The following is a 20008-nucleotide window of genomic DNA, read 5'->3' on the forward strand; positions in this document are numbered from 1 at the left end:
CACAGGAGGTTGGTGGCACCTTAATTAGGGAGGACGGGCTTGTGGTAACGACCGGAGCAGAATCAGTGGAATGGTATCAAATACATCATACACATATTTTCAATGTGTTTGATGCCATTCCATTCACTCCTTTCCAGCGATTATTATGAGCCATCCTCCCCTCAGCAGCCTCCACTGACTAGCCCTAACCTTAACCCTTACCTTAACCGTTATCCTAACCTTAGAAAGTAGTTTCTTATCAACAGATAGTTTGTTGATGGTATGACCATCTTTAGAGCATCTACAGATGGAAGATCCAAATAAAGTGACTTTTTTATTAACAAGGGGGATATCATCACCCCCTCAACTTGACCCAATTGCCTCAGTATGTCTATGGCTTGGGTGTGGATGCAAGTAGAGGATAAAATGTGATCAATAGGTTGTAGAACATGTCCATCCACACATAAAGGTCATGAAGGGTAATAAAGAAAGCCAAGACGCCAAGGACATGGAAGTGTCAGTTTATTAATGGAGGAGTGCATGATGCAATCTGTATGTAATTGCTTCATCCACACAAGCCTCTGAGAAGTGAGTAACCCATTACAAACAGATCAGGTACTGGATCGATGTCTTCTGAGCTGCCTTGGATGAGAAAAAATGTTGGGTTTCATTATTAAGGTCCCGCACTAATTTACTGTCCCATTTTTCTTATGTCACAGCACATTCACACGTAAAAGATCTGGACGACAGCACAACAAACCAGGACTCAATGCATAGGGTTATACAGTTAGAATACAGTATTTCAACATGTTTTTTTTGTTGTTTTTTTACAAAGGTATGTATATGTTATAGGAAACAGGAAATAAAAATAACTGCACAGCAGTAAGAAAGTTAATTGTCGAGTACAGATAGTCGTTTTTCATACACAGAGTCACGGGGCAAAAAACACCATTGGAACATATTGCGCTATACTCAATACTCTACATTTGTCACTTTGTCTCAAGACTAATTTAGGAATGCCAGACATTTTAGGGGAAAACCGTCTCAGGTTGGCCACTGCATTACATTTGTTTATTTGGGCTGTTGCCATAGCCACCAGAGTCCTACTTTAAGCATACAACACAGACACCCAAAATAAATGCACACATTATATCTGCAACCATAGAAATGATTCTGAAATGTGTTTAGCCTGTTGACACGCAATGGCTGCCGCAGAGTTCTAGCATTTGACAGCATATACATATCACACTCGTCTTCTATAACTATAATCGTTTCATTATACTCACCAATAGAACAATAAAAATGATATCATCGTCATATAAGGCACATGTTAAAGAAAGGCTTGCACTAAGCTGTTTCATCACTCTAGCAGACGTGGAATCTGCTGTGGTAAACAACAGCGTTAGGGGAGGATGCAGTCTGCAGTCTGCATGCAATTAAGATCAAAAACATCCCCCACTGATGCCATTATGCAAAGTGACACTCCGTTCTGTGCTGAGTGGGCAGTGCAAGTGCAGCTTGGCCAGGTTGCCCACTAGCTGCTTTGTACAAACCTCACTCTACCAAAGGCAGGAATATCATTAACATTCTGGGATCGGGAATGCAAACATCTAATCTGACACTTGACCACACATTGACTGACGGTCAAATTCAGGGAGCTTGTAAATAAAACAATCTGTAGTCAATGGTGTAAGAGGAAAATTAAAACCACCCCTGAACAAGGTGCAGGGTAACACGTTGGAATTGGCAAAAATTATCCAATAAAACAATGATAAAATCAGAACAGGCAGCAACTCAACTATGGGCTATAGAATGCCATTTCGCCATATCAAGGTGTATTGCAATTCATTATTATGTACAGTACCAGTCAAAAGTATGAACACACCTACTCATGCAAGGGTTTTCCTTTATTTTTTACTATTTTCTACATTAGTAGAATAATAGTGAAGGCATCAAAACTATGAAATAACACATATGGAATCACATATTAACCAAAAAAGTGTTAAACAAATCAAAATATATTTTATATTTGAGAATCTTCAAAGTAGCCACCCTTTCCCTTGACAGCTTTGCACACTCTTGGCATTCTCTCAACCAGCTTCACCCTGAATGCTTTTCCAACAGTCTCACTGCAGAATGCTGTGGTAGCCATGCTGGTTAAGTGTGCCTTAAATTCTAAATAAATCACTGACAGTATCACCAGCAAAGCACCCCCACACCATCACACCTCCTCCTCCATGCTTCACGGTGGGAACTACACATGCGGAGATCAACCGCTCACCTACTCTGTGTCTCACATAAACACGGCAGTTGGAACCAAAAAATCTCACATTTGGACTCATCAGACCAAAGGACAGATTCCCACCGGTCTAATGTCCATTGCTCGTGTTTCTTGGGCCAAGCAAGTCTCTTCTTATAATTGGTGTCCTTTAGTAGTGGTTTCTTTGCAGCAATTAGATCATGAAGACCTGATTCATGCAGTCTCCTCTGAACAATTGATGTTGAGATGTGTCTGTTACTTGGACTTTGTGAAGTGTTTATTTGGGCTGCAATTTCTGAGGCTAGTAACTCTAATGAACTTATCCTCTGCAGCAGAGGTAACTCTGGGTCTTCCTTTCCCGTGGTCGGTCCTCATGAGAGCCAGTTTCATCATATAGCTTCATAGTTTTGCACTAGAAGAAACTTTGAAATGTTCCAGATTGACTGACCTTCATGTCTTAAAGTAATGATGGACTGTCATTTCTCTTTGATTATTTGAGCCGTTCTTGCCATAATATGGACTTGGTATTTTACCAAATAGGTCTATCTTCTGTATACCACCCCTACCATGTCACAACACAACTGATTGGCTCAAAGGAGAGAAATTCCACAAATTAACTTTTAACAAGGCACACCTGTTCATTTAAATGTTGAACACTTTTGTGGTTAGTGCATGATTCCATAGATGTTATTTCTTAGTTTTGATGTCTTCACTATTATTCTACAATGAATAAAATAGTAAAAATAAAGAAAAACCCTGGAATGAGTAGGTGGGTCCAAACATTTGACTGGCTCTGTACATAAATTAACCTGACTTGTGACACATCATACCAACAATGGCGCATGTTGTAAAAATCAGTATTAATTTAAAAGTGTACAATTTCCATTTAGTAGAAGCTTACAAAATGGGATATTAATAGTAATTTGGCATAGAATAAGGAAACACAAAACACTATGAACAGCTTGTAACATCATGGTCATATTACTTAGTAAGTTAGCTACTATAATATATCTGCTGTCATATTATTTATATTTCCTTCTCAGTATATTTTTACTCAAGTACTAAAGTATTGCTGCTTCACTAGTGTAGATGAAATGCTAAACAACAAATTCTATATTCTATAAAGTAAAACACATGAATGGGAGATTAATGATATCCCAATGTCTCGTGTCTAAAACATGTTATTGCAGGATGTTTGCTTGACTGGCTACAGGGGAAAATGTAATTCACCTGACTTAAAATGTCATTTAATGCTTTTCAAAATATATTAAATGATTTGGGAGCTATTTAGCTTAAAAAATAAAACATAAACTGGAGGTCAAAACTAACTGAGGTTCCAGTAGAATGTGTGAAAATATACTCCAACAAGGGGAAATGGCAGTGTTATGGATGTTTGAGTGTGAGGGCATATTGGCAACCAAACCCTGCCATCGAGCTATGAAGCATGTGAATCAAAATCAAAATACAATTAAAACCGATAATTTGGAAAAGTCGGCCTGTCACTAGTCAACCTGTCACTAGTCGGCCTGTCACAAGTCGGCCTGTCACTAGTCGGCCTGTCACTAGTCGGCCTGTCACAAGTCGACCTGTCACTAGTCGGCCTGTCACAAGTCGGCCTGTCACAAGTCGACCTGTCACTAGTCGGCCTGTCACAAGTCGGCCTGTCACTAGTCGGCCTGTCACTAGTCGGCCTGTCATTTTCAAGAAGTGTATAGTTAGCCTGACCATTTGGTCTGTGTAGAGGAGCTCAGTGGGAGAACGGGCTCCTGTGTGTCAATGACTAGTTGAGATTAAAATAACAGATATGGCATCCACCCTCTGGCCTGACAGTAGGCATTGCACGTACGCACGCACACACGCACACGCACACACACAGGCTATGGAAACACAATACACACCACAAGGCAGTCCATTTTAAAAGATAATTTCTCCTTATAAACCTTTCCGCATTAAAGACTGCACAATAAAAAAAATATAATACAATTCTTACAACTTTTCTAGACAGGATGAAATTGAACATCTGATTATCTCCTTGTGCCAAGCAGTGTTCAACACAGGGGCTTATTTCCCAGGGCTGGCCACCTGTTCCATTGTGGGAACAGCCAGAGTGAGTGTTAATGACCAATTATTTCTGTTTGGCAAGTGGACTTAAGTTAAGGCGTTCCTACAGGATGATGACATGTGTAACCCATCATAATCTCTCTGACTTTGTTTCATTGGTCCTATTCTGTTCCACTCTGCAGACTCTGATCTGTCTTTGTTTCATTGGTCCTATTCTGTTCCACTCTGCAGACTCTGATCTGTCTTTGTTTCATTGGTCCTATTCTGTTCCACTCTGCAGACTCTGATCTGTCCCACATTCTAGGCCTGCTGGGTTGAAGGTGTCAACATCAAGGCCTTGCGGGACCCCTTTCTCTGTTTCTTTCTCCTCCGCCAGGATAAATAAGCCCCTGTGGACACTGGTGGCACGGTACCATCTCCCTCCATCCCTCCCTCTCCGTCTCCCTGGCTCCTCCAGTGGGTTAGAGGTCTGTCACTTTATTCTCAAGGGCGGTTGCTATCCGCTGAAGCCGCAGGGTGAGCTGTTTACTCTGGGCTGCCGGGTCCTCATCTAGGGACTGGATGATCTGTAGGGAGATGGGGAGAGAGGGAGGGGGGAGAAGAGACAGAGAGAGAAAGAGGGATACAGAGTGAGAGAAAGAGCGAGAGAGAGCGAGAGAGCGAGAGAGCGACAGAGAGAGAGCGAGAGAGCGACAGAGAGAGAGCGAGAGAGAGAGCGAGAGAGAGCGAGAGAGAGTGAGAGAGAGAGAGAGAGAGCGAGAGAGCAAGAGAGAGAGAGCGCAAAAGAGAGAGACAGCGAGTGAGAGAGAGAGCGAGAGAGAGAGAGAGAGAGAGAGAGAGAGAGAGCGAGAGAGCAAGAGAGAGAGTGCGAGAGACAGAGAGAGAGAGAGCGAGAGCGAGCGAGAGAGGGAGAGAGACAGAGAGAGAGAGCGAGACAGAGAGAGAGAGCGAGAGAGAGCGAGCGCGAATGAGCGCGAGAGAGAGCGAGAGAGCGTGAGAAAGAGAGCGCGAGAACGAGAGACAGAGACAGAGAGAGAGCGAGAGAGAGAGAGAGCGAGAGAGAGCGAGAGAGAGAGCGAGAGAGAGAGAGAGCGAGAGAGAGAGCGAGAGAGAGCGAGAGAGAGAGAGAGCGAGAGAGAGAGCGAGAGAGAGCGAGACGGAGAGAGAGCGAGACGGAGAGAGAGCGAGACGGAGAGAGAGCGAGACGGAGAGAGAGCGAGACGGAGAGAGAGCGAGACGGAGAGAGAGCGAGACGGAGAGAGAGCGAGACGGAGAGAGAGCGAGACGGAGAGAGAGCGAGACGGAGAGAGAGCGAGAGAGAGAGAGCGAGAGAGAGAGAGCGAGAGAGCGAGACAGAGAGAGAGCGAGACAGAGAGAGAGCGAGACAGAGAGAGAGCGAGACAGAGAGAGAGCGAAAGACAGAGAGAGAGCGAAAGACAGAGAGAGAGCGAGACAGAGAGAGAGAGAGCGAGAGAGAGCGAGAGAGAGCGAGAGCGAGACAGAGAGCGCGAGACAGAGAGCGCGAGACAGAGAGCGCGAGACAGAGAGCGCGAGACAGAGAGCGCGAGACAGAGAGCGCGAGACAGAGAGCGCGAGACAGAGAGCGCGAGAGAGAGAGAGCGAGAGAGAGAGCGAGAGAGAGAGCGAGAGAGAGAGCGAGAGAGAGAGCACTGTCATTAGATCACCAGTCAGGGCATATTGGACCACTGTTGGAACGACCACTAAGAAAAACAGCCATTGCATTGCTTCAAGTACTAAGGGAGGAAGCTTAAAAAATCAATTCCCTGAGCAATTTGCCATTTCAAGTAAACTACCACAGAACTACTTTCAATTAAAAGTCCTTGTAATTGCGCTAACGATTAGAAAATATGACCCAGCAGTGCTGTGGGAGCACTTCTGCCTGGAATGTAAAGTGAATGGTCTCTTACCCCATCGTAGTATTTGCTGGCGTACTGGTAGAGCTGATGCAGAGCCACTTGTGTGTTGAGTTTGTCTGTATGAGTCTGGAGGACACAACATCAGATTCAGAGATTCTTACAGACAGGCTTGAGTCACACAATCTTAGAGCAGAATGAACTATGACTTGCAGTGGTCTACGACTAACTTTATAAAATGTTACCTTCACTAACATTTCAAATGGTGCACCACTAAAATAGATTAAGAGACCACTGCAAAATTATCCGTTTCTCTGGTATTACTATTTATCAGTATGTGTTTACAAAAATGTAAATTTTTGTGCAATTCTATAAATTACTGACAACATTTCTCCCAAATTCCAAATAAAATTGTTGTCATTTAGAACATTTATTTGCAGAAAATGACAACTGGTGAAAATAACAAAAAAAGATGCAGTGTTGTCAGGCCTCGAATAATGCAAAGATAATAAGTTCATCTTCATTTTAAATACTATACTAATGTATAGCAGGACAATGATCCATGCCACACAGCCAGGTCAATCAAGCTGTGGATGGAGGACCACCAGATCAAGACCCTGTCATGGCCAGCCCAATCTCCAGACCTGAACCCCATTGAAAACCTCTGGAATGTGATCAAGAGGAAGATGGACGGTCACAAGCCATCAAACAAAGCCAAGCTGCTTGAATTTTTGCGCCAGGAGAGGCATAAAGTCACCCAACATCAATGTGAAAGACTGGTGGAGAACATGCCAAGACACATGAAAGCTGGGGTTGAAAATCAGGGTTATTCCACCAAATATTGATTTCTGAACTCTTCCTAAAACATTAGTATTGTGTTTATTTATTTTTTGCATTATTCGAGGCCTAACAACACTGCATCTTTTTTGTTATTTTCACCAGTTGTCATTTTCTGCAAATAAATGTTCTAAGTGACAATGTTTTTATTTGGAATTTGGAAGAAATGTCAGTAGTTTATAGAATAAAACAAAAATGTTAATTTTCCCCAAACACACACCTATAAATAGGAAAACTAGAGAAACGGATCATTTCGCAGTGGTCTCTTCATATTTTCCAGAGCTGTATTCTGTGTCCCAAATGGAACTCTGTCCCCTGCATCAGTGGTTCCAACCAGGGGTACTTGGACTTGAGAAGACTCATGAGAACACAGACCTACTGTTAAAATGCACATGAGGGGTACTTCAAATCAAATCAAATCTTATTTGTCACATACACATGGTTAGCAGATGTTAATGCGAGTGTAGCGAAATGCTTGTGCTTCTAGTTCCGACAATGCAGTAATAACCAACAAGTAATCGAACTAACAATTCCAAAACTACTGTCTTATACACAAGTGTAAGGGGACAAAGAATATGTACATAAAGATATATGAATGAGTGATGGTACAGAGCAGCATAGGCAAGATACAGTAGATGGTATCGAGTACAGTATATACATATGAGGTGAGTATGTAAACAAAGTGGCATAGTTAAAGTGGCTAGTGATACATGTATTACATAAAGATGCAGTGGATGATATAGAGTACAGTATATACGTATACATATGAGATGAATAATGTAGGGTACGTAAACATTATATTAGGTAGCATTGTTTAAAGTGGCTAGTGATATATTTTACATTTCCCATCAATTCCCATTACTAAAGTGGCTGGAGTTGAGTCAGTGTGTTGGCAGCAGCCACTCAATGTTAGTGGTTGCTGTTTAACCGTCTGATGGCCTTGAGATAGAAGCTGTTTTTCAGTCTCTGGGTCCCAGCTTTGATGCACCTGTACTGACCTCGCCTTCTGGATGATAGCGGGGTGAACAGGCAGTGGCTCGGGTGGTTGTTGTCCTTGATGATCTTTATGGCCTTCCTGTAACATCGGGTGGTGTAGGTGTCCTGGAGGGCATGTAGTTTGCCCCCGGTGATGCGTTGTGCAGACCTCACTACCCTCTGGAGAGCCTTACAGTTGTGGGCGGAGCAGTTGCCGTACCAGGCGGTGATACAGCCCGCCGGGATGCTCTCGATTGTGCATCTGTAGAAGTTTGTGAGTGCTTTTGGTGACAAGCCAAATTTCTTCAGCCTCCTGAGGTTGAAGAGGCGCTGCTGCGCCTTCTTCACGATGCTGTCTGTGTGGGTGGACCAATTCAGTTTGTCTGTGATGTGTATGCCGAGGAACTTAAAACTTGCTACTCTCTCCACTACTGTTCCATCGATGTGGATAGGGGGGTGTTCCCTCTGCTGTTTCCTGAAGTCCACAATCATCTCCTTAGTTTTGTTGACGTTGAGTGTGAGGTTATTTTCCTGACACCACACTCCGAGGGCCCTCACCTCCTCCCTGTAGGCCGTCTCGTCGTTGTTGGTAATCAAGCCTACCACTTGTGTCGTCCGCAAACTTGATGATTGAGTTGGAGGCGTGCGTGGCCACGCAGTCGTTGGTGAACAGGGAGTACAGGAGAGGGCTCAGAACGCACCCTTGTGGGGCCCCAATGTTGAGGATCAGCGGTGGAGATGTTGTTGCCTAACCTCACCACCTGGGGGCGGCCCGTCAGGAAGTCCAGTACCCAGTTGCACAGGGCGGGGTCGAGACCCAGGGTCTCGAGCTTGATGACAAGCTTGGAGGGTACTATGGTGTTAAATGCCGAGCTGTAGTCGATGAACAGCATTCTCACATAGGTATTCCTCTTGTCCAGATGGGTTAGGGCAGTGTGCATTGTGGTTGAGATTGCATCGTCTGTGGACCTATTTGGGCGGTAAGCAAATTGCAGTGGGTCTAGGGTGTCAGGTAGGGTGGAGGTGATATGGTCCTTGACTAGTCTCTCAAAGCACTTCATGATGACGGAAGTGAGTGCTACGGGGCGGTAGTCATTTAGCTCAGTTACCTTAGCTTTCTTGGGAACAGGAACAATGGTGGCCCTCTTGAAGCATGTGGGAACAGCAGACTGGTATAGGGATTGATTGAATATGTCCGTAAACACACCAGCCAGCTGGTCTGCGCATGCTCTGAGGGTGCGGCTGGGGATGCCGTCTGGGCCTGCAGCCTTGCGAGGGTTAACACGTTTAAATGTTTTACTCACCTCGGCTGCAGTGAAGGAGAGTCCGCATGTTTTCGTTGCAGGCCGTGTCAGTGGCACTGTATTGTCCTCAAAGCGGGCAAAAAAGTTATTTAGTCTGCCTGGGAGCAAGACATCCTGGTCCGTGACTGGGCTGGTTTTCTTTTTGTAGTCCGTGATTGACTGTAGACCCTGCCACATACCTCTTGTGTCTGAGCCGTTGAATTGAGATTCTACTTTGTCTCTATACTGACGCTTAGCTTGTTTGATACCCTTGCGGAGGGAATAGCTGCACTGTTTGTATTTGGTCATGTTTCCAGTCACCTTGCCCTGATTAAAAGCAGTGGTTTGCGCTTTCAGTTTCACGCGAATGCAGGCATCAATCGATGGTTTCTGGTTTGGGAATGTTTTAATCGTTGCTATGGGAACGACATCTTCAACGCACGTTCTAATGAACTCGCACACCGAATCAGCGTATTCGTCAATGTTGTTGTCTGACGCAATACGAAACATATCCCAGTCCACGTGATGGAAGCAGTCTTGGAGTGTGGAATCAGCTTGGTCGGACCAGCGTTGGACAGACCTCCGCGTGGGAGCTTCTTGTTTTAGTTTCTGTCTGTAGGCAGGGATCAACAAAATGGAGTCGTGGTCAGCTTTTCCGAAAAGAGGGCGGGGCAGGGCCTTATATGCGTCGCGGAAGTTAGAATAACAATGATCCAAGGTTTTGCCAGCCCTGGTTGCACAATCGATATGCTGATACAATTTAAGGGGTCTTGTTTTCAGATTAGCCTTGTTAAAATCCCCAGCTACAATGAATGCAGCCTCAGGATGTATGGATTCCAGTTTGCAAAGAGTCAAATAAAGTTCTTTCAGAGCCATCGATGTGTCTGCTTGGGGGGGAATATATACGGCTATATAATGCGGTCGACATTTGATTGTGAGGAATTCTAAATCAGGTGAACAGAAGGATTTGAATTCCTGTATGTTTCTGTGATCACACCACGTCTCGTTAGCCATAAGGCATACGCCCCCGCCCCTCTTCTTACCAGAAAGATGTTTGTTTCTGTCGGCGCGATGCTTGGAGAAACCCGCTGGCTGCACCGACTCCGATAGCGTCTCTCCAGTGAGCCATGTTTCCGTGAAGCAAAGAACGTTACAGTCTCTGATGTCCCTCTGGAATGCTACCCTTGCTCGGATTTCATCAACCTTGTTGTCAAGAGCCTGGACATTGGCGAGAAGAATGCTAGGGAGTGGTGCACGATGTGCCCGTCTCCGGAGTCTGACCAGAAGACCGCCTCGTTTCCCTCTTTTACGGAGTCTTTTTTTTGGGTCGCCGGCTGGGATCCATTCCATTGTCCTGGGTGAAAGGCAGAACACAGGATCCGCTTCGCGAAAGTCATATTCTTGGTCGTACTGATGGTGAGTTGACGCTGCCCTTATATTCAGTAGTTCTTATCGACTGTATGTAATGAAACCTAAGATGACCTGGGATACTAATGTAAGAAATAACACGTAAAAAAAACAAAAAACTGCATAGTTTCCTAGGAACGCGAAGCGAGGCGGCCATCTCTGTCGGCGCCGGAAGTCACATCAGGGGTACTCCGGGCAGAGTCAAATTCAGTTGGTGGTACGGTAACGGAAAAAGGTTGGGAACCACTTCTCTACATGGTACACTACTTTTGACCTGCGCTCTATGGGTCCTGGTCAAAAGTAGTGCACTACATAGGGAATAGGGTGCCAATTGGGATGCCCCCATAGATCGTGGGCAGAGAGAAAGGTTTTCCTTACCCGAGACACCTCTGCCAGATGAGTGTTCATGTCCTGGTCGCTGACTGATACCATCTGTCTGATGCCCTTGTAGTAACTAAACACAGACAGACAGAGATGAGATCAGAATCACTATACATTACATATTGACAGGCCTCTGTCGACAATGTACCAGCATTGTAGGCAAGAATCTAAATAAATTGATCAGGTCATTGGGAACTTCTGACGATACATACTCATCGACCATCTTCTTGTAGGTGGAGATCTCCTTTGCATAGAGTAGCTTGTTACTTGGAGAGTCCTGGTAGAGATAGGAGAGAATAAACAATATGATAATCATAATACTGTTCTCTTATCTGTTACCTCACAGAGGTAAACAACTATCAAAAGATTTTGACCTCCTCATCACCTGCCTCCTCCCCCTTCCTCTCCTCCTCCTTCGGCTCCCTCTTCCTCCCTTTCTCTTCCTCCTCTCTATCTCCTCTTTCCTCCTCCCTTTCCTCTTCCTTCTGCTCCCTCCTCCTCCCTCTCTCTTCCTTCTCCCTCCTCCTCCCCCCTCCTCCTGGACTCACTCGGCTGAGTTTGTGCTCTGTCTTGGTGCAGGCGTCCATGAAGGTCTGAGCGATGACGGACAGCGAGGCATCCACCACCTCTGTCACGTGGACGTCGAAGGTGAAGTGAGGGTTCTTCAGGATGTTCACCCAGAACCTCAGAGGCAAGCTGGTGGAGGAGAGAATAATTACTATCAGCTATCTATCTACTACAGTGTCAAAACATCTGTCACACCAAATAATTTATTCATTTGTGATTGAATGTCATGTTTAGTATCACCAAGGTACTATTAGTGGTACATGTACAGCACTAGTAGTACTTCTATTAGTGGTACATGTACAGCACTAGTAGTACTTCTATTAGTGGTACATGTACAGCTCTAGTAGTACTTCTATTAGTGGTACATGTACAGCACTAGTAGTACTTCTATTAATGGTACATGTACAGCACTAGTAGTACTTCTATTAGTGGTACATGTACAGCACTAGTAGTACTTCTATTAGTGGTACATGTACAGCACTAGTAGTACTTCTATTAGTGGTACATGTACAGCACTAGTAGTACTTCTATTAGTGGTACATGTACAGCACTAGTAGTACTTCTATTAGTGGTACATGTACAGCACTAGTAGTACTTCTATTAGTGGTACATGTACAGCACTAGTAGTACTTCTATTAGTGGTACATGTACAGCACTAGTAGTACTTCTATTAGTGATACATGTACAGCACTAGTAGTACTTCTATTAGTGGTACATGTCAGGTTGACAACTCCTGACGGTTGACTTTCATATTTTCACCATTCAGTGGAACACATGCATCAGGCAAACTAATGGCAAAACTTTCCACTTTTGAATACTCGGTAGCTTCAAAACATAAGTAAACTAATAGGTCCATACAAATCCTCCAATAAAAGGTTGGTCCTGAATATCAAACAAGTCTAAAATAGGTTCAGAGTACTTATCTGATTAGTTTAAAAGCTGGGCCGATTGAGACAGACTAACATATTAATTCATATTGGCTTGCAACACCTCACGGGAGATTGAGAAAACAACGGCAAAAAAACAACAACAACGTGATATAATAGTACAATTAAATTAGCTGGGGACGTAATTACCATGTCTGTTTGTTGTTATGGTTGATACACTCATTCATATTTAATCCAAGAGGCCTCGGTTGGTTTGATAAACAAAGCAAGCCCATGTCGACTGACTGTGGTATAGCATAATGAAATAGCTCATCTCCCTTCCTCTCATTCTCACATCGCCACATCAATCACTGACATCTATATGCAACACGCTGTGTTGAATACTTGAGCTTTAACCAACTTGAAGTTAATTTATGTACTTAAATGCCAAGGGAGCACTCAGATTGAGAATACAGAGGAGATATAAGTACTTTTATATTTGCATTCCGTATACTGATTACTTAGTCAGTGTGTTTCTTATAGAGTGTCATCTCAGGAAGTGGGTTTGTGTGTGTGTACGTACTTGTGTGTGCGTGCGTGCTTGCATATGTAGAAGTGTGTGTGGTTGTGTGTGTATGTACCTGTTGGTCTTCCAGATGTGTACGGTCTCCTCATCCACGTTGTCATGTTTGAGGGCCTGCTCGTCCAGGAAGTCAAAGAAGTACTTGATGGCGGGTGGCACCACCGACCCGGAACACAAAACGCTGCGGAAGAAGTCATCCACAAACTGTTGCAGGGTTCCCTGGAATAACAGACACACCAACAGAAACACAGTGTGAGGCAGGGCAGAGAGGTAGAGAGACACCAAGTACCTCTGACCTGCAACCCAGTCAATAACACACTATGAAGACTGAATCTATCACATATTAGCACATAGCCATCCTCAAATAGATTTTCTTACAGAATGAATCTCAAAGATGAATTTCTTTACTGAATGAAATGTAAAGGCTCGCACACATCGCAGCGAATGTGGATCTAGTGTTTGTCTGCCGATCGTTCAGCGTGCTGTTTCAGGGACCAACAGCTGTAGACGTCTGAGTGCCAACATTTAGGCAAATTGGTTGCCAAATTACGGGCGGCACTTTGTTCAAATGTGCTAAGTACTCTCGTCCAGCAAACTGTTAGTGTGTCTGAGCCCTAACTATAGTAAAACGTGGCAGGCCCACCTTGACAGAGAGCAGTCGTGTGAGATAGATCTCAGTGATGGCTTTGGTCATGGACTTGTCCTTCATGCTGCCCCTCTTGGACTTCATCTCATCCAGCTCATCAGGCCGAACCAGGTGGAACACCTTGTCATCCTCCAACAGGGCATTTCCTAGTGGAGAGAGGAGACAAATTATACAAGTACTTTTCAGTAACACGTTTCTTAAAGCCTGCAGGTATGGGTTATAATGCATCGTGAGACTTGTCATACACATAATGTCTTATTATCGTTTCCATGGTGAAGACTTACTCTCCTCTTGGTTATCCTGGTTCTGGTCATAGTTCTGTTGAGTGTGAAGAACTATGGACAGGACTAGAGTAGCATTGTCTCGCACCTGAAACCCACACAAACACACACACACACAGGTCATCTGATTGGCAATGGTTCTCAGGAAAAAAAATTCAGAATCCATGCCATTGATTAGACAGTGCCATTGACACATTTCTTGGGGCCTTTATTCGGCATTGTCCGTGGCGTTTTTTCATTATTGATCCTGTAAATTAAAGTGGGGTTTTGGGGTGGGGCTCTGTTGCAGCAGGGGGTTGGGGTGGGGTTATTGCGGTAGGGGATCAGCCCTCTACCTGTTTGTCTGTATAATCTTTAAAATGCTCAATAAAAAACATTGACCCAAAAATTACATTAAATTAGTAAAGAGCAGCATTAGGGCTTCTCTCTGTGACATCTAATAGATCAGTCTGTGGAGGAACATCACTCACGTTGTAGTGGGCCAGCGTGTTGATGCGCCTCCACCTGCCCTCCTTCTGGGACGTCAGGTCCAGGTCTGACAGGATCTGCCCTGTGGAACCAGGACGCCACTCTGTGGCATAGGCAAGAACAGCAGCTCAGACCACCAGCCAACATGACTCGCATTCAAATTCACATCCACCACCACTTCATTTACTAGTAGATGGTGCCAATTGTTTCAGTCTTGCTGATGTTAATGTATTCAAATGCAGTATCTTCGCAACACATGGTTTGGAATACTGACGATGTGTGAGTGTGTTCTCCTCTCACCCAGACTGACGCTGTCCACTTTGGGTCTCTGTGAGTAGGGCAGGTTCCTGTACACCGCCTCGATGATCTTCTCCTTCACCTGAGACACCGTGTCACAGTTCAACACCTTGACGGGCGTCACGTCTGGCCCCTCCCCGTGCACCAGCACCTGCAGAGTCTGAAAGGAGGAACAGAGCCAACACTGTGAGGTCAGCTCGCTGAGGCAGCGTTACAGCGGCAACTACTGTAGGCAAGTGGTACTCTTTGACACCTGACAGGCACTGTCACCTCGTCCTGAGCTGACTATCCTGCAGCCACCGGCAGGGGATTCACTCCCCTCACTCTGACCAGGTGACACAGATCAATCAATTCAGACTGATTCCAAACAACTGCCCACGAGATAGGGAAACAATACATTATACAAAGGTTTTATTTGTAATTGAAGACTGTGTAATTTTGTTCTGTCATTCTTCTTTAACATAACCACAGAACGTGAGCTATTGCAACTGTACATGTGTATCATTTGATAATGTCCTTGGAAAATGAATTACCACAGGGTTTCTCTATATAGAGAGACTTAAAAGAAAATAGCTGAGATTGTATTATCTGGCATTAGCAAAACGATACAGTTAAACACCTCTGACTAAGGCAGACTATACGTATACAGTGAGTCAGAACTTGAATGGCGTCAGTGTAGGTAGGAACATTATAAAATGACAGAAAGGTATTGAATTGCTAGTGAAGGAATAGCATAAAAAGATCAATATGGTTCATGGAAGCGACACATATAATTGAGATCAGGGCAGTCAGTGAAAAGTCTGTCTGAACAGACTCAGAAGAACTCAATAACCTAATAGCAGCAGCTGTCGGCGAGGTGAGATGCCAGCGAGCTTGCATGCTGGAGTAACCGTGGTAACGGGTTGTTGTAACTCACCAGGACGCAGTACTCCACGTCGTCTCCAAGCAGGCCCGTGTCGTTCAGGGTGTACTTTGCCTTCTTCACTCTGGCGTCTACTGGACCCTTCTCTGTCTGATGCTTGATGGCCCTGAACAGCTTGTACAGGGGTTCCCCTGCTGAGTCCTGACGACCACACACAGAGACACAGTACAATCAGAACTCTCTGGCACTCTACTTTGACCTTGGCCATGCTGTAGTTAAAATACAAAGGCTATGAAATGTCAACAAATTATTGCTTCTCTTAACTAAGGTAGGCTCCTTGAACACATGCAAGCACATACCCTTACGGAAAGATAACATAAAGTGTTCCAAAAACACATGTTTTCATGGGATCACGTGATCTTATGTGAAGTTAACATGATAACGTGACAACATGTAAAGCAACATGTGATAACATGAAACTACACGTAAAAACGTGATCATGTAAAGTGTTCCAAAATCCCGTTTTCACATGATTTCACGTGACATCGAGATTTTTCTGTAATGGCACATATTACAGTTTAACAATGTACATGACATATCAAAAACATACTCAATCAAAGAGTGTCATATCATCACCTTGAGGAACTGGTAAAGACAGATGGACATCCAATTACACAGCATCCTCTCCACCACTGTCTCTGACCTACAGAAGACAAAACACAGGAGTGACTGACACATCTCAACATATTGTCTCTGACCTACAGAAGACAAAACACAGGATTGACTGACACATCTCAACATACTGTCTCTGACCTACAGAAGACTAAACACAGGAGTGACTGACACATCTCAACATATTGTCTCTGAACAACAGTTCAAAACACAGGAGTGACTGACACATCTCAACATACTGTCTCTGACCTACAGAAGATAAAACACAGGAGTGACCGACACATCTCAACATATTGTCTCTGAACAACAGTTCAAAACACAGGAGTGACTGACACATCTCAACATACTGTCTCTGAACTACAGAAGACAAAACACAACACAGGAGTGACTGACACATCTCAACATACTGTCTCTGACCTACAGAAGACAAAACACAGGAGTCACCGACACATCTCATCATACTGTCTCTGACCTACAGAAGATAAAACAGAGGAGTGACTGACACATCTCAACATACTGTCTCTGACCTACAGAAGACAAAACACAGGAGTGACCGACACATCTCAACATACTGTCTCTGACCTACAGAAGATAAAACAGAGGAGTGACTGACACATCTCAACATACTGTCTCTGACCTACAGAAGATAAAACACAGGAGTGACTGACACATCTCAACATACTGTCTCTGACCTACAGAAGATAAAACACAGGAGTAACCGACACATCTCAACATACTGTCTCTGACCTACAGAAGATAAAACAGAGGAGTGACTGACACATCTCAACATACTGTCTCTGACCTACAGAAGATAAAACACAGGAGTGACTGACACATCTCAACATACTGTCTCTGACCTACAGAAGATAAAACACAGGAGTAACCGACACATCTCAACATACTGTCTCTGACCTACAGAAGATAAAACAGAGGAGTGACCGACACATCTCAACATACTGTCTCTGACCTACAGAAGATAAAACACAGGAGTGACTGACACATCTCAACATACTGTCTCTGACCTACAGAAGATAAAACAGAGGAGTGACTGACACATCTCAACATACTGTCTCTGACCTACAGAAGATAAAACAGAGGAGTGACTGACACATCTCAACATACTGACTCTGAACAACAGAAGATAAAACAGAGGAGTGACTGACACATCTCAACATACTGTCTCTGACCTACAGAAGATAAAACAGAGGAGTGACTGACACATCTCAACATATTGTCTCTGAACAACAGTTCAAAACACAGGAGTGACTGACATCTCAACATACTGTCTCTGACCTACAGAAGATAAAACAGAGGAGTGACTGACACATCTCAACATACTGTCTCTGAACAACAGTTCAAAACACAGGAGTGACTGACACATCAACATACTGTCTCTGACCTACAGAAGATAAAACAGAGGAGTGACTGACACATCTCAACATATTGTCTCTGAACAACAGAAGATAAAACAGAGGAGTGACTGACACATCTCAACATACTGTCTCTGAACAACAGTTCAAAACACAGGAGTGACTGACACATCTCAACATACTGTCTCTGACCTACAGAAGACAAAACACAGGATTGACTGACACATCTCAACATATTGTCTCTGACCTACAGAAGACAAAACACAGGATTGACTGACACATCTCAACATATTGTCTCTGACCTACAGAAGACAAAACACAGGATTGACTGACACATCTCAACATACTGTCTCTGACCTACAGAAGATAAAACACAGGAGTGACTGACACATCTCAACATACTGTCTCTGACCTACAGAAGATAAAACACAGGATTGACTGACACATCTCAACATACTGTCTCTGACCTACAGAAGATAAAACACAGGATTGACTGACACATCTCAACATACTGTCTCTGAACAACAGTTCAAAACACAGGATTGACTGACACATCTCAACATACTGTCTCTGACCTACAGAAGACAAAACACAGGATTGACTGACACATCTCAACATACTGTCTCTGACCTACAGAAGATAAAACACAGGAGTGACCGACACATCTCAACATACTGTCTCTGACCTACAGAAGATAAAACACAGGAGTGACTGACACATCTCAACATACTGTCTCTGAACAACAGTTCAAAACACAGGAGTGACTGACACATCTCACAATACTAATACAAAGCAAAATTTAGCATGACCTACTGTAGAACTCCTCTCCATTCACAGGGCCCATTGTTAGGCATTAGCACATCCAACTAACAGTCATGTGTATCTGGATGTTAGGACAATGGACTAATCAACATAATGAGCTTCTTTATAGGGAATAACTACACACATTTTACTGTTGAACAGCCAGTTGAACACTGCTGAGCACAGTTGACAGTTCACATTACATAACCACTCAGTGGGAATAGACAACTGAGCTCTGTTCAGGAACCAGATAGCCTACAATACCATACCAGAGTCAATATAAGAGTGGGAGACATTGAGAAGACACAGGTTAGTTGGAGTAATGGATTACAGCCAAAATCTGCACCGAGCTAAAGGCTAGAGCTGCCACTTTCAAGGAGCAGGACACTAATCTGGACGCCGATAAGAAAATCCGTTATGCCCTCAGACGAACCATCAAACAGCCAAAGCATCAACATAGGACTAAGATTGAATCTTACTACACCGGCTCCGACGCTCGTCGGGCTTGCAAACTATTATGGTCTACAAAGGGAAACGCAGCCACGAGCTGCCTAGTGACGCGAGCCTACCAGACGGGCTAAATGCCTTTTATGCTCGCTTCGAGGCAAGAAACACTGTAGCATAAATGAGAGCACCAGCTGTTCTGGACGACTGTGTGATCATGCTCTCCGTCGCCAATATGAGCAAGATCTTTAAACAGGTCAACATTCACAAGGCCGTGGGGCCAGACGGATTACCAGGACGTGTACTCAGAGCAAGCGCGGACCAACTGGCAAGCGTCTTCACTGACATGTTCAACCTCTCCCTGATCGAGTCTGTAATACCTACATGTTTCAAGCAGACCACCATAGTCCATATGCCCAAGAACGCCAAGGAAACCTGTCTAAATGACTACTGCCCCGTAGCACCCACGTCGGTAGCCATGAAGTGCTTTGAAAGGCAGGTCATGGCTCACATCAACACCATCATCCCGGAAACCCTACACCCACTCCAATTTGCATACCATCCCAACAGATCCATAGATGATGCATTCTCAATTGCACTCCACACTACCCTTTCCCACCTGGACAAAAGGAACACTTGTGTGAGAATGCTGTTCATTGACTACAGCTCAGCTCATCACTAAGTCAAGGATCCTGGGACTAAACACCTTTCTCTGCAACTGGATCCTGGACTTCCTGACGGGCCGCCCACAGGTGATAAGGGTAGGTAACAACACATCTGCGCATCCCGGGTGGTGCAGTGGTTAAGGAGACTCTGGGTTCGTGCCCAGGCTCTGTCGTAACCGGCCGTGACCGGGAGGTCCGTGGGGCGACGCACAATTGGCAAAACGTCATCCGGGTTAGGGAGGGGTTGGCCGGTAGGGATATCCTTGTCTCATCGCGCACCAGCAACTTCTGTGGCGGGCCGAGTGCAGTGCATGCTAACCAAGTTTGCCAGGTGCACGGTGTTTCCTCCGACACATTGGTACGGTTGGCTTCTGGGTTGGATGCGCGCTGTGTTAAGAAGCAGTGCGGCTTGGTTGGGTTGTGTATCGG

The 20008-nt window shown here is 44.5% G+C and overlaps 1 protein-coding gene across 2 annotated transcripts in view; it reads right to left on the minus strand.

The window, feature by feature from the left end:
• Positions 1-484: 484 nt before the first annotated feature.
• Positions 485-20008, minus strand: part of LOC135556547 (plexin-B2-like) — a 270152-nt gene continuing 250628 nt past the window's right edge. For both annotated transcript variants that reach the window (XM_064989839.1, XM_064989841.1), the window contains 12 exons: positions 16264-16330; positions 15682-15828; positions 14769-14925; positions 14471-14571; positions 14004-14088; positions 13717-13865; positions 13132-13292; positions 11606-11753; positions 11270-11334; positions 11055-11130; positions 6229-6303; positions 485-4866 (listed from right to left, as the gene is read on the minus strand). In XM_064989839.1, the coding sequence (XP_064845911.1) occupies positions 4762-4866; positions 6229-6303; positions 11055-11130; positions 11270-11334; positions 11606-11753; positions 13132-13292; positions 13717-13865; positions 14004-14088; positions 14471-14571; positions 14769-14925; positions 15682-15828; positions 16264-16330 (1336 nt within the window). In that variant the 3' untranslated portion in view covers positions 485-4761. The remainder of the gene's footprint in view (positions 4867-6228; positions 6304-11054; positions 11131-11269; positions 11335-11605; positions 11754-13131; positions 13293-13716; positions 13866-14003; positions 14089-14470; positions 14572-14768; positions 14926-15681; positions 15829-16263; positions 16331-20008) is intronic.

The sequence above is a fragment of the Oncorhynchus masou genome, chromosome 15 (assembly GCF_036934945.1).
Source record: "Oncorhynchus masou masou isolate Uvic2021 chromosome 15, UVic_Omas_1.1, whole genome shotgun sequence".
In the NCBI taxonomy this organism is placed as follows: domain Eukaryota; kingdom Metazoa; phylum Chordata; class Actinopteri; order Salmoniformes; family Salmonidae; genus Oncorhynchus; species Oncorhynchus masou.